The 14,820-nt window shown below is 47.2% G+C and overlaps 1 protein-coding gene and 2 non-coding genes across 3 annotated transcripts in view; all 3 read left to right on the top strand.

Moving 5' to 3' along the window:
* WDR88 (WD repeat domain 88) overlaps positions 1 to 4,357 on the top strand; it is a 26,500-nt gene extending 22,143 nt beyond the window's left edge. The window contains exons 10-11 of the mRNA XM_019654474.1: positions 2,008 to 2,100; positions 4,000 to 4,357. Coding sequence (XP_019510019.1) covers positions 2,008 to 2,100; positions 4,000 to 4,125 — 219 coding nt within the window. The 3' untranslated portion in view covers positions 4,126 to 4,357. The remainder of the gene's footprint in view (positions 1 to 2,007; positions 2,101 to 3,999) is intronic.
* A 1,840-nt stretch (positions 4,358 to 6,197) lies between these two features.
* TRNAT-AGU (transfer RNA threonine (anticodon AGU)) lies at positions 6,198 to 6,271 on the top strand. The gene has a single exon. It is a non-coding gene; the product is annotated as a tRNA-Thr (tRNA).
* Positions 6,272 to 10,199: 3,928 nt separating this feature from the next.
* Positions 10,200 to 10,273, top strand: TRNAM-CAU (transfer RNA methionine (anticodon CAU)). Its single transcript has one exon. It is a non-coding gene; the product is annotated as a tRNA-Met (tRNA).
* The last annotated feature ends 4,547 nt before the right edge of the window (positions 10,274 to 14,820 follow it).

Raw genomic sequence — 14,820 nt, 5'->3', positions numbered from 1 at the left:
CTGCAGCCTACGCCGTCGCCAGCGACTCATGGCAGCCCAGCTCCAGGTTGAGCTGTTGTTCAGCATCTTAGCTGTAGAGGGCAGTGTCACTGGCCCACGAGGGATCTGAACCGGGGCCCTCTGGCATCCCAAGCGAGTTCCCAACCATCACGCCACCATCACGCCACTTGGCCGGCCCTCTTTTTACTTCCTTGATGTATGTCTTTTGAAGCACAAAAGTTTTAAACTTTTGATTTTAAATTTTGATTTTAAACAGTTCATTGATTTTTCACTTTGTTGCTTGTATTTTGGTGTCAGATTTAAGAAATCACTGCCTAATTCAGGGTCACAAAGATTTACCCCTAGGCTTATTTCTAAGTTTTATAGTTTTTTAGTTCTTCTAGTTATAAAAGTAGTGCTTCTAGTTTTATAGTTTTAGGTCTTGGCACCCTGGTAAAAAATAATTGACCATAAATGTGAGGGTTTATGTATGGACTCTCAATTCTGTTCCATTGACCTATATTTCTTTCCTTATGCCAGAATCACACTATCTTGATAACTGTAGCTTTGTAATAAGATTTGAAAACAGGGACGAATGAATCCTCCAACATTGTTTTTCTGGTTCAAGATTGTTTTTGCAGTTCTGTGTCCCTTGAATTTCCATATGGATTTTAGGATCTGTTAGTGAATGTCTGCAAAGAAGTCAGCTGATATTTTCATAGGGATTGTGTTGAATTTGTACATCCCTTTGAGGATGGGTATTGTCATCTTACCAATATTAAATTTTCTGATCCATTGAACATGGGATGTTTTTCAGTGTATTTATGTCTCCTTTAGTTTTCATAATATTTTTTAGATTTTGGTCTTTAAGTTTTGCACCACTTTTGTTAAATTTATTCCTAAGCATTTTATTCTTTTTGATGTTAAATGGAATTGTTTATTCAATTGCATTTTCAGATTTTTCATTGCAAGTATATAAAAATACAATTGATTTTTGTGTATTGATTTTGTATCCTATTATCCTACTGAGCTTGTTTATTCTAATAGTTTTTTTTTAGTGGATTCCTTAGTATTTTCTATATACAAGGTCATGTAATCTTCAAATAGACATAGTTTTACTTCTTTTCCAATGGATGGCTTATATTTCATTTTCTTTCACATTGGTATATTATTGGGAGATGAAAAACCTTTGATTTAGAACTTGGCTGTCTTAGCCCAGACTTGTGAGACTCAGTTACCATATATGCTTTCACATCCCCTTCTCCACCAAACCCAACCCCAAATTACTTTTTGCATATTACGCATGTGCTTTGTTCTGGTTATTTACCCCTCAATCTAGTTTTATATGCCTGTTTATCTGTTGTTAAACGGAGTTGTATAGCCTTCTTTTCTGGTGACGTTTGGGTCATGCTGGCATTGGTCTTGTAATTGTTCTCATTTTAGTAATCCTAACTCTCCTAAAACTCACCATATTCACAATGTTAACAATTCTACCAGTATTATCTTGAAATAAAGCACAGCAGTTAACCCACAGGTACAATCAAAGACAGACTGTTAAAACTCACAATTACAGGGCAGTTAAGTCGAATACATAAGTCGCACCACTGGGAGTGAATCACAGAAACAGATAACCAATTATTGTGAGCTGCTAATTGTAGAAAACAGTGACAGCAGCTATGGAAGGTGGGTCATCTATGTGTATCCATTTAACATTAAAAATAGTTTTGCTTTCAGCTCCTATTTTGGGGGCTGCTATATGAGTTTTGTACCCCTCTCCCAACTTCCACACTCATTGCTGAAAAAAATGAGGCTTTTTGCACCCTGAAAGGGGTTTGCTGGGACATGGGACTTACAGAGCAAAAGCTGGAAAGGTGGGTGCTGGAGAAACAGACGATCGGTCACCCTAGCTCTGCTCCTGGGCAGGTTGAGGTTCTCCACACATAACCTGAAAGCGATGCACCTTCCCGGGGCCTCCCAGCCTAATGAGTCTATTTTGTGACTGCTGGTTTGCTGTTTGACTTCTTTTAGGATACAACCATGAGACTATGGAATATTGAAGACATTGACCGAGTTCCTTTGGTAATTGAGAACAAAAAGGCCTTGGGTTTAAAGGTGGAACAGGTTGGTATTGAGTAAAATTAAGCCCAACGAAGGCTTTCCATTGGTTACCACTACAAATTTATTTATTCTTTGAACAAACATTTCTTGGGCAACTGGGGGTAAGACCATGAACAAACCGATTGAAATCCTTGCCCTGAAGGAGCTTTAATTCTAAAAGGGGAGATGAACAATGAATAAAGAAATAAGAGAAATAGGCAGTGAGTCACATAGTGATAAATAATTTGGAGAAAAATAGCATAAGAAACGGGAATGGAAGTGCAGGAGATTACACTATTTTAAAGGGTGGTCAGCATAGGTAGATCTCACTGAGATGGTGACATTTGTTCAAAGACTTGAAGGCAGTGAGGGAGTGAGATGTGTAGATGTTTGGGGGAACTTCCCCAAAGAGGAAATGGCCAGTGTGGAGACTCTGAGGCAGGAGTGAGTGTGGTGTGTCTGAGGAGTGGAGGCAGTGGGAAGGAGGCCTGAGGGAGCACTGGAGGAATGGCGGGGCACGCAGCTGGACACTGCGTGAGCCTCCTATGCTTCCGCTGCAGACCCTCTGGCCAGGCCCCCAGTGCCCCATTTCCCATAGAAGGGGCTCAGGTGCCTGTGTTTCTCTAGTGGAAGTCTTGGTGGTAGAGTGGGTGCATCTTCTGCTTCACCAGGTGTAGCCAGGGCTGGCCACAGAGGCTATCTCCTTGGGCAGTGGAGGCCTGTCCCTGCTGGGACCTCTGAGCAGGCACCCGGCTGCTGCCTCCAAGGGCTGATGAGTCTATGCTGGGCCCTCTTGAGTTTTCCTTCCTTGGAATCCTGCAGGCTTGTCTCCTCTCAGAAGGTCCGGCTAACAGCCACTGCTTCTGGGAACAACTAATTTGGAAACGGCACTGCAGGGCAGGGAAGTGAGGGGTGGGACCCACAGGGACCTCATTTTTGTGGCCCACTGGTTCTCATGGCCTTTGTGGCCATGTTAGCTCTCAGGCCCTGGAAGCTGACTAGTGCTTGCCCATGTCCTTCCCTTGCCAGCGAGAGTTGCCTGCTCTGAGTCCTGCCCTTCTGGGGTTGGGCCATGAGTAATTATGCCGTGGGTAAATAAAGAAGTTTTAATAAAAAGGCTGGATTTCCTCAGAGGCGGGATTTCCCAGAGGGCCTGCCCCTGGTAGGGTTTGCCTTGCCTCTCCTGCAGGTCTTAATGCCCTGCAGTGGGCAAGGGTGGTAAAGCACAGGGGCTTGGAGAGCCAGGACAGGGGCATGCCACCTTACAGGCTTGTCTCAGGGGACCGTGCTGTGTTGGGGACCCCTGAGAGAACTCTGCCCAGCGCTTGATAACCCACCCGTGGTGTCGCTCACTTGTTTGTGGGAAGCAGGTGTGGTGAGTGAGCTGTGCCACGGTACCCACTGTTCTCTGTGTGCTTTGGCCAGAAACAGGCTCCGAGATGGAGGAGGGTGCTGAGCACCTTCATCATCTAGTAAAAATTCCTGCTTTGTTCAGAAACCTTGCCTACTTGCTTCTCATAGTTCTGTAAAAGTGAGGTGTCCCCAGGATGTCGGGGAGTTAGGATATCCAGTTGGCCCCACAGTTCTGCTCTGCACAGAGCAGAGGATGAGGTTAGACACCCACCTCCTGTCCTCTCCACTGACAAGTGGCTTGCCACTCCCACCCGCAGGACCCCCATGGCAGGGGACATAAGCTGGCAGTACTGCGTAGCTTTTGGGAGGAGGAGAGGGAGAGGCCTGTGCCCATTCTCTCAGTGGCCTGCAATTTCCACCCTTGGAGGGGTAGACATCCCAGAGAGGTGAGGCAGCTGTCACCTTGACCTAGCCCCAGGCGGTTGGATTAGGTAGAAGAATTTTAACTGTGTGCCTTAATCCCCTCTGACCAGCACCTCCTTTCTGCTCTTTTTAAATATTTCATGTCAGTGTGAAGAATGTGGCAGGCCTTTCAGCATCTACGAAAGTGACATCTTTTCTGAAACAGTCACGAAATGTGTGTTCTGCCGAATGGATGCAAAAGGCTTGTCAGCAGAGGCCTCGTCATCATCATAAGAGAAGGATTAACTAACTGGGAAGGTGGTGCAGCCTGGGTGAGGATGACTGATGGCCACTGGGCCCTTTGAGAGACTTCAGCACAGGCCACCTGTCATATAGGTGTTAGGGCTCTGCAGGGACCTTTCTCTGAGGCCCCCTCCTTGGCCAGGTGGGCCTGTCAGACTGGTGCCAAGCCCTGGTTGGGCTTCTATCACTGTGCTGCCTCCTTGGCAACACAGCGCCCTTATTGAACGGGACTGAATGCTTTGTTTTTATTTTTCTGGCAGAATAAACCTAAATTCCATCGGAAAACAAGTGTGCATGTGAATTCCAGAAGGATTTTTGCTATTTCAAAGCTTTATGTCCTGGTGTTCATTCAGACACATTTCTGGACTCCCATTCTGAACTCTGGAGTTGCCCTGTAAGGCAGCGCTTGGGGAAGGGCTTGCAGAATGAAGAGGAAGATGTGTGGGGTCCCCTCTGTGGAGGAGAGTGTACTGTGGCAAGGCCCTGTGGGTGCAATCTCCCTGTCTGGTGCTCCCAGATGGCCACCTGCCCAGAGCAGAGGAAGGTCTGGTTAGGCAGGCGAGTGGTGGGCATCTCCATCCCGGAATATTTAATGCTCTCCACCCCAGACTTTTCAATTTCCGGCATGCCCATGTGTCCTCCTTCCACAGCACACAGTACAACATAAATCAGTTACTTCAGGAGTGCAAGTGTCCGTTGACAAACATGAAGGACTCCCTTTTCCATTTGGTATTGCTCACGTGATTCCCTCAAATATCACTAGTATGCCCCGTGGTCCGTTTTAAAAACTCAATTGCAGGGCTGATGTATGTAGTGTTAGTTGACTGGCATCCAATAATTCTGCCCAGGAGCACCATAATCTGGTAGTCATTCTTTGGGCAGGTCCTGTGCTTGGTGACACCCTTCCTCAGTCACAGCGCTGGTGACTGCTCAGACTGGAGCTGGCTGGTCAGCAGCTATTCATTTATTTACATGAGTGACGTGTATGACTTATGTCAAAACTCCACTCCACGCTCTCAGAAATTCACTCTCCTTCGAAGAGAAGTCCTGTGGCTACTGGTCTCCGTCCTCTGGCACATGAAGACAGCATAGATGTAGTCTCCCCCACTGCTGCGGAGGATGGCTGGACTGCATACACCAATACTGCCCTCACTGAGGGGGACTTAGGTTGTTTCTCGTTTGTTTGCTATTACAAAAAATACCGGAGTGAACCTTTTTGTGCATATATTTTTGCAGAGACTTACATTTCTGTGGATGAGCCTTTCCCATCCTAGAAACTGCTGGTGACTATTATAGATAAGCAGTGTTTGGCTATGTTGTTGCTGAAAGGCCCCCTAAAAGTGTTGGGACAAAGTGGCTGATGTGTCCGAGTGAGGAGACTGGGCAGGTGAGAAGCCTGGGTGGGCAGGGCCTGGCCTTGCAGCGGAATCCTCACCACGAATGGTGTGGGTGCTCCAAGGCCAGCAGCCTGGGCCCCTTGAAGCTCTCGACCCCTCAGTGTCCCCGGACTCGTCCACTCTCAAGGTCCGCCGGAGAAGCGGCCCAATTGAAGCTACGGGTCTGGACTCGACAGGCTGGCCGCCGATCTCCCAGGCGGAGGGCGCCAGTGCTAAGAGTCCCACGCGTGGTACCGGCTGGACTACCGCTGGGCGCGCGCCCTGCTTGTACGCCGGGGTGAGGTGGCTGCCAGGCCGCGCTAGCGGGGCGGGTATCTCGGGAACCGAAGGGGGCTTGGCCTAGCCGGACAGCCGTGGGGGCTTGCTTGCGCTAGTTCTACAGGGCAGAAGGCCAGACCATGCAGCTAGCATCCCCCAAAGAAAGGGGCCACCTGGGCTCCACGCCCAGACACGGAAGCTACAGACGCCGAGAAACCCACCCGGGCCCCGCCCACCGTGCACAGCCTGAGCTTCTGACCTCTGCGTCCCATAGCTCCGCCTCAGCCGCCTGTAAGAGTTGGGTCCTACAGCACGCATGCCCTCGCTGCCGGCAAGACTTGTGCGCATGTGTGCGACCGAAGCAGTAAATGGTAATAAGGAGCAGATTCTCGCGGTGCATGTGCGGGCGGCGCCGTGGCTTAGTTGGTTAAAGCGCCTGTCTAGTAAACAGGAGATCCTGGGTTCGAATCCCAGCGGTGCCTCAACCGAGCGTCCCGGTTCACACTTTTGCTCATGCCCAATTTTGCCCTGCTTTACCCACTCGTCTCATTTTGGGAGTGTGAGGATAAGCTTGAGAAACCATTTTAGTCGGGCCCCCTGCCTATAGTGGGGTGAGGCGCTGACTGCAGGGAGTCCTCGATGCCCCCACCTCCCTGAGGCAGCGCGGGACTCCCCGGTTACCGCCGGGCGCGAGGTGCGGTGGAAACATGCCGGGGGTGGCGTCCACGGCTGGGATACGGGGGGCGAACGCGGAGCCGCTATTCCCCCGCGGCTGCTTTGGGGAGAGCGAAGCGGGATCGTCTCCGCCCATATCTCCCAGAAGCCGCCGACTGGACCCGGTGCCGAGCGCCTCTCACAGGCCAGCTGACTTTCTCCTCTCTCCAGCCCTGCGGTCGTGTGTCACCATTTCACGGATCGCAGACGGGCTCGGCGAGGTCACGTGAGGCCCAAAGCTAGGAGCGTCGGGGAGAGCAGAGGATTGAATCCTGCCAGCGTGCCCCCCAGGCTGATCAAGGCTTGCAAACTCCAGGGAGGGAACGATCAACTGGGTCTCCGTGTGCCGAATTTAGAGCCGGCTTCTGCAGAGGGCCAGGTGTCAGGCTGCGCCCTAAGGCCCGGGGCTGTGTACAAAACGGCTGTGGGGCCTAACCCCAAGCAATCGCATCGGGGTCTATGGGAGGTACGGTGAGGCGTTGGAATTAAAAAAAAAAAAAAGTTACTCAGGAATTCTCGTGTCAAACTCAACAAAATTCATGTCATACGCAACAGGACAGTGTCAGTGAGCTGCAAAAATTGCAGTTATGGCATTAGGCTGTGCTCCCAAGAGTTAAATTCACCTGCTGCAGAAGCGGTTCCACTCTCTGCCTATCCCATGTTTTAGGGTTTATTGTCTGTTTTTTTTCTCTTGTTTAGGGGTCAGTTCTCACCCTTTGCACCTTGGTTGCTTTTGATTGACATTGCAAAGAAAAACTTGTTAGGGATACTTTGAGGCTTTGCAGTTCTGATAGGGGCAATCAGAGATGAGTTTATTGGTAACAGGTCTTGAGTCATTGTGGGGCTGGTATTTTTCTGGCACATTTTTACTGCTAATCTCAGTAGCAGGTCCGTTTTGAGCGTTTTACCTATTAGAGAGCCAAGGGGAAAATGTTTAATTTCTTCCCACAGTATTTTTTTTTCAGAGTATAAGTTTTGCATATTTTTTTGTGAAATTTATCTCTAATTTTTTTCTGTTTGAAGTTATTTAAATGGAATTGTTTTCTTAATTGCATTTTCAGATTGTTCATTGCAAATATATGGAAATACAATTGATTTTGTATATTAATCTGAGTATATCCTGCAACCTTGCTGAACTCGTTGATTAGTTCAAATAGGCTTTGAGTGAATTCCTTAGGGTTTTCTATATTCAAGTCATGTGTTCTGTGGATAGTTTTACTTCTGTTTTTTCCATTCTGGATTTTTTTTTAATGTCATTTTTATGCCTAATTGCTTTGGCTAGAACCTCCAGTACAATATTAAATAGAAGTGGTGACAGCACACATTTTTGTCTTTTTCCTGATCTTAGGAGCATCAGTGTTTCCTCCTTCATACTTAATGAAATATGATTGGTGGTAGTGAGGCACCATGTTTTCTGCCACGCGGTTGCAGGAGACAGAAGAAGCTGGGAAGGAGAACAGATCAGGCACAAGGAGAGAGAGGCTGGGATGAGAGCCTCAAACCACATGGTTTGCTCCCAGAGATTTCTGTGCATTCGTCCTGAGCTCTGGGGCATACCCTACGCCAGAGTCCCTTAGGAAAAGTTTAGTCAGACTTCCATTACTTGCAGCAGAAAGCATCCTAATGCTCAAATGTCTCTCCTTGGACAATTTGTGTTTTCTTCTAGGAAGGAGAGTTATTCTATGTTACCTGTCCCTCAGCTGGCCTCCTCCTCCTTAGTCTAAGTGGTGGGCCATTGTGCTGCCCCTCACTTGTCTATTTCCTAAAGTGAGGGAAATCGATCTGACTTACTGCATGCAGGATCTGTCATGGAGACGGTGCTCAAAAGACAGCCAGAACAAAGATGCCGTGAGGAGGGACGCCAAAACTTGCCTAAGATCATCTGAATTTTTGGCTGAGCTATGTCAAAGAGTGACAGTGACAGTGGGGATAATGACTTGAGGTTTTTGTCTTCCAAGAAGCAGAAAACAAACTTGTTGCCTTGAAGGTGTTGCAGTGTTCTTGAGAGCTGTTATTATTGATCTTGTCGTCGCCATCGTCGCTATTGTTGTCACTAGACTTGACTGCACAGTAGTTTTGGTGTGCCAATGTTCTTCCTGCCTCCCAAACTTGACTACTTCGTGGCTACCTGTGGCCACATTTTAGATGGAATCAAATTAGACTTTGGCTCTTGCTGACAAAATTAAGGACACTGAAGTTATTTTCTCCTCTTCATTAATATAAATTAATAAAAATAAAGAAAGAAAAAAAATGAACATTATGTTTTAATTTTCTAAGTGGCATAGAATGTTATTTAAATAAATAGTCGAATGAACTTTTGGGATGGATGTATCTGATGCTCATTCTATGGGGGAGAAAAACATTACATCTTTGTTTTTTGCGCAGTTTCCTTTGCTGATGATAAAGGGATTCAAGTGCAAGAAAGCCTGCCCTAAGGATCTTGGTGACCTCCCATCTGCACATAGTTCACTAGGTGCCAGAAATGATGTTAACTTGAACTTGGCCTCAGCTACCTGAGAGAATGTAAATTTGTATTTCCAGTGCTAGATAACTTGCTTTCTAAATTTGTTTTCTGGGATTTAGGAGCTGGAAGGAGACCTGTACGCTTTTGGTGCTGACAATTTCAGCTGCTGTGATGCTGATGACTCATATATTGAAAAAAAAATATCCTGGAAGCCTGCTAAAGGAGGAATTTCAAAGCACATTCATTCTGTTGACAAACGTGCCCCTTCTGAGAGGCTTAAGGAGGCACAGTTTTACTAGGTCTTGTTCCTGAGGGTAGTACCTCTTTATTTCCGAATATGTTTTTTCCTTGAAAAAATTGCAAACGGTGGGAATAGGCAGTTCCAAAGGGAGAAAGGTAAATGGCCAATAAACATGAAACGATGTTCAATCAAATAAATGCAGATTGAAGCAGTGAGATTTCCCCCCCCCCCTTTAGCCACCTAAGAAACTATTGTATAAAGGCTGATGATGAGCCCCAGAGTTGCTGAGAAAATGAGCACTTTTTATTTCCCACCTTCGAGGTGCAACTTGGCAGTGTGCGTCAGTGTTTAAACTGCTCCCTGTGGCTCAGGAACCAGACCTCCAGGCTCTCATCCTAAAGACGGGACTGGATCCCTTGGTGGATGAAGACTGAGGCCATTTACTGAAGATTGCTCAGGAGGGAGACTAGAAACCACCTCATGTCCACAAGCAGGGATGCGTCAGACAAATGCCACGCACGGCTCTCCCTGGAGTGTGGGGCAGGCGCCCAGAATGAGGGTGTAGAATTTCATGTGCTAATGTGGAGACATGGTGCTGATGTACTGCCAAATAGAAAAGTGACAAAACTTGCTTATTGTGATTCCATTTCTGTTTAGTCTATTATGTGTGTTTAAACAAGTAGCTTGGCCAGGCACAAAAGGACAAATGCTGCGTGACTCCACTTAGATTGAGTACTAGAATGGTCAAATTCATACAGACAGAAAGGAGAACGGTGGGTGCCAGGGGCTGGGGGAGGGGGATGGATGTTAGTGTCTAATGGGGACAGAGTTTCAATTTGGAAAATGAAAAATGTTCTGGAGATGGATGGTGGTGATTGTTGTACAACAGTGTGAATGTACTTAATGCCGCTGAATTGTACACTTAAATGGTTAAAATGGTCAATTTTTTTGTTATGCATATTTTACCACAATAAAAAGAATTTTTAGGGGTGGCCGGTTAGCTCAGTTGGTTAGAGTGCAGTGCTCATAACACCAAGGTTGCCGGTTCGATCCCTGCACGGGCCACTGAGCTGCGCCCTCCACAACTAGATTGAAACAATGATTTGACTTGGAGCTGATGGGTCCTGCAAAAACAAATTGTTCCCCAATAAAAGAAAAAAAAAAGAACTAAAAAATTTTTTTTTCTTCTTTTTTTTAATTATTATTTTTTATTGTGAAATACACATTTTTTAGAATTAGTTTCACCTGTACAACACAGTGCAATAGTTATACTTTTTACCCCTCGAGGTGACAACCCCCCTTCCCCAATCCAGCGCCCCACATCCCCCCCAATATCATATATATCTATTATAATTCCCTTGACTCCACTCCCACACTATACGCCACGCCCCATGACTATATATATACATATATATGTATATATATGTCCACTTATAGTTGACATACAATATTATACAACATCAGCTTCAGAAAAAAAATTTTTTAAAGCAGCTAGAAGGGTATTTGCCAAAATAACAGTGTTATTTTCTGTGTGGTTTGTCTTTGTTTTCTTTACAATGAGCATACATTACTTTTATATTCTGTGAGCCCATTTCGGCCAGCCAGTGAGCTGTGGACTCATCGAATAGCTCTATTTCCATTTAAAATTTAAAATGTTATTATGTAGACCTTCGAACCTGTCCCCTCGCCTTCCCTCAGGTCTTGCTGTTTGTCAAATTTCCCCTTAGAAGCAAATGTGTAATTCTTGCCCCCCCCAACCCCTCCACCCCCACCCCAAACTTCCCCACAAGAATGGCTGAGGGGACAGACTCCGGGCATGAGTCCTGCCACATGGCCTCACAGACCATCAGTCTTGGCCCCTGTAGCCTGCTGTTACCCACAGTGGGCACCACCGCCTGTTCTAGCCACCAGGGGACTTTGTCGGAGAGGGAGAGGACATTCCGGGGGCAGTTCACGGAACCTACAGCAGCAAGACTGGCAGAACAAGGGGTTCCAAGGACCAGCAGCCAATCTCCTCGTCCCCCGCTTCCTGCCCTTAATTCCCACCCCTACCCTCCCTGCTCTGGAACCAGAGGTGGCGATTGGCTGATCTTGGTCACGCACCTGTCCGTGCTTGCAGGGAACAGGCTAGAAAGTGTCAAATAATAGCCCTCTCTGGACTTCTCGCAATGGAAAGGGGCAGAGCATCCTCAAAAGGAAACTGAGGCATGGGGCCAGGAAGGGAGAACCATCTAACCCCTGCATCTCTCTGCTCAGAAGTGATCTTCCAGAGCTTGGGGCCTTTTCACAAGCTGTTCCCTCTGCCTCCAAACCTTTGCCTGATTAGCTCCTTGTTACTTATAGCTTGAAGGCTACCTGTGCAGGCTTTGGCCACCCTGGTGCGTCCCTCTTCCAGGCCACCTGAGATACCCTCTATCCTGATCCCGTGCTTTATTTTCTCTGGTGAACTTATCTTCACCTCGGGGTGTTGTGCTCACTCACCTGCATGTGTAGACTCACCTCTCCATTAGTTCTTGTATTAGTCAGATCCAACTGCCATAACAAAATACCACAGACTGCGGTGGGTGGTGGTGGTGGGGGTGGTGGCCTGAACAACAGAAATGTATTCTCTCACATTGTATTCTCTCTGGAGAAATGTATTCTCTCACAGTTCTGGAGCCTGGAAATCCAAGATCAAGGGGTCAGGAGGTGTGGTTTCTCCTGAGGCCTCTCTCTTTGGCTTGCAGATGGCTGCCTTCTTATTATGCTCTCCTGTGGCCCTTTTCTCTATGTGCTCACACATCTCCATCCAAATTTCCTCTTCCTATAAGAACACCAGTCAGATTGGATTAGGGCCCATCCTAATGGCCTCACTCTAACTTAATTACCTCTTTTAAAGACCCTATCTCCAAATACAGTCACATTCTGAGATACTGGGGGTTAGGGCTTCAACAAATAATTTTGGAAGGACACAATTCATCCTCTAACAGTCCCCAAGCAGAGTCCTGGTCTTCCCCATCGCTATATTACTAAGTCTTAAATGTTGTGTGGTGCACAATGACGTTTCAAAAATATTTGGAAGATAAAAGAGAGAGAGGGAGGGAGAGGGAGAGAGAGGAATGAGGGAATGAGAGAGATAGAGAAGGAAGGAAGGAAGGAAGGTAAGTGAGAGAAAGGAGAGAAAGGAAAGAAAAGAAAAAGAAGAAAGAAAGGAAAAAAGAAAGGGAGGAGAAAGAGAAAGAAAAAAGGGGTACTGTGGAGTCACCATCTGATAGGTGTGCCCACCTTGGTGATGGTGCTATCCCCCGTAGCCTCTGAGGCTGAGTGCGGATGACAATGAGACTGTAGTTAAAGGAGGGTCATGGCCATGCATCATCATAGGCAAGAGCCCAGGGTCCATTGCTCTGGGGTAGCAGAATCGGACAGATGTTTATGAATGCATTTGGGCACGGTATTTGTTATCTATTGCTGCATGACAAATTACCTCAAGCTTAGTGGCTTACAAACCAATACATATTATCTCATGGTTTTTGTGGGTCAGGACTCTGCTTAGCCTTTGCTGCAAAGTCTCATGAGGTTGCCATCAAGGGGCTGCAGTCTCCTCTGAAGTCTCCACTGGGGGATGATTCTCTTCCAAGCTCACGCAATGACTGTTGGAGGGATTCAGTTCTCAACAGCAGTGGCAGGGGGCCTCCCTCGGTCCCCGAGACAGCTCACAGCATGGCTTCTCTTGGAGTGAACAAGTTCTCGGGAGAGGACAGCCCAAGGTGGAGGGCATGATTTTTTCTAAACTAATCTTGGAAGTGACATCCATTGCTTTTGCTATTCACAGAAGAAAGTCACTAGGTGCAGCCCACACTCAAGGGGAGGGGAGTACACAGAGCATGGCTGCCAGGAATCTGGGATCATTGGGGACCACTGAGAACCGCAAATACCCTGATACCAAGCTAAGGGGAAAATCCCAGTTGTGCATCTGTCACAACTCAGAAACCACCACATGTGTCAGCATAACTGGCAACAGCAAAACGCTGAAACAGTCTGAAAGCAGGCATAAGTGGTGGCATTCTCTATAGACTGGAATAATAATATGAAAAAAGTTAACAGGAATTGTGTTCGTTTGTGTCTTTTGAGAAGCAGACACTCTGAAGGGGTTAGATCTGCTAAATATTTACTGGGGAAAAGGCCTGAACAATAAAGGGATGGAGCCTGAGAAAGGGGGTCTGGCCTGTGGGCCTGATGCAGACATGACCCTGTGAAGGACGGGTGGGTAGGAAGAGGTTGGCACTGCAGCACAATTTCAAGAGAGGTTTGGTCAGTCTGTGGGGTGTCCTTGAGTCAGAATTGCTCATTAGAGGAGTCTCGCATCTCAACAGCAGTGGGTTGGCCTCAGTACCCCTGCCATTCTCAGCCGCTGGCTGAGAGCAGCATACAGGAAGTGTGGCCTGGGCGCCATGCATTTTATGGCCGCCAGATAACTAAACTAGGTCTCCACATATCCATGTGGTTAAATCTTGAAGACATCATATTGGATGAAAAAAGCAAGTTGTCAGAGGATAACAACACTATGTTGCCAGTTGTGTAAAAGTTTAAAACACACCAAACAATATGGTACATTGGTCATGGGTCCATAGTATGTAGTAAGAAGAGGAAGTATGCACACGGGACCCAGGCTGGGACACGGAGCAAGAGCACGGGGTGGGGCAGGAGTCTCTGGAGGTGATGCCCGATTCCAAGGGATTTATAGAATGAGAGGTTAGAGGCACGATGAAAGAATACTATCTGTAGGTGGCCCGAGCCATGCTGTCAGCTGCTTCAACTCCAGTCAGTTAACACCTGTTCATCACCTACTATGTAGTTGTGAGCAGAGCTGCCTTGGATGATGGGGATGGAAAAGGCATGGTGACAGCTCTAAGAAGGATCTGACAGCCTAAGGACAAGGACAGCCATGACAATGACATACGAGAGGATGGTGTGGGCAGCCCCAAGGTACAGGAGCAGTGAGGGGAGAGGAAGTTTTCTCTCCCCCTGGGAGGGCAGAGAGAGGATAGCTGACCTGGGTTCTGTAGATGGAAGAGGAGCTCTCCCATGGCGGGGGGCGGGGGCAGTTGGGTAATGGCTGGTCTTTACAGAGTGCTTACTCTGTGCCTGCACTGTTTTAAGTGACTTACAGAGTATTAACGCTTTTAGGTCTTAGTGAAATAGGTACTATGCGCCCCTCTTTACAGATGAAGAAGCCAAGGCTCATGAAAGTTAAGAAACCTGCTCACATGGGGAATGGGGTGGGGGGCAGGGGCTGGGCTGAATCCTTGGCAGGTTGACCCCAAGTCTCTGGGCGTCATCACGCCGGTCTTCCTGCTTGTGGGAAGCTCCGGCTGACTTCCAGTGGGAGCAAGATGATCTAGATCAGGGCGGTCAGATCTTGCAGGAAACACGTGAAACCACAACACAAGGACATTGTTCTCTCTTCAAGTCCCCTCCAGTGTTTCTCATGTGATTGAGGAGGAAGTCTCTGTTTTTTTTTTTTTTTTTTTTAAAGATTTTTTTAAAAATTTTTTTTTTATTGGGGAATTGGGGGGATGGGAACAGTGCTGGGGAATTGGGGGAAGGGGAACAGACAAGTTGCTGTCGTTTTG

Source organism: Hipposideros armiger, unplaced genomic scaffold (assembly GCF_001890085.2).
Source record: "Hipposideros armiger isolate ML-2016 unplaced genomic scaffold, ASM189008v1 scaffold_224, whole genome shotgun sequence".
Taxonomy (NCBI): Eukaryota; Metazoa; Chordata; class Mammalia; order Chiroptera; family Hipposideridae; genus Hipposideros; species Hipposideros armiger.
This window is presented reverse-complemented; position numbering and strand designations above follow the sequence as displayed.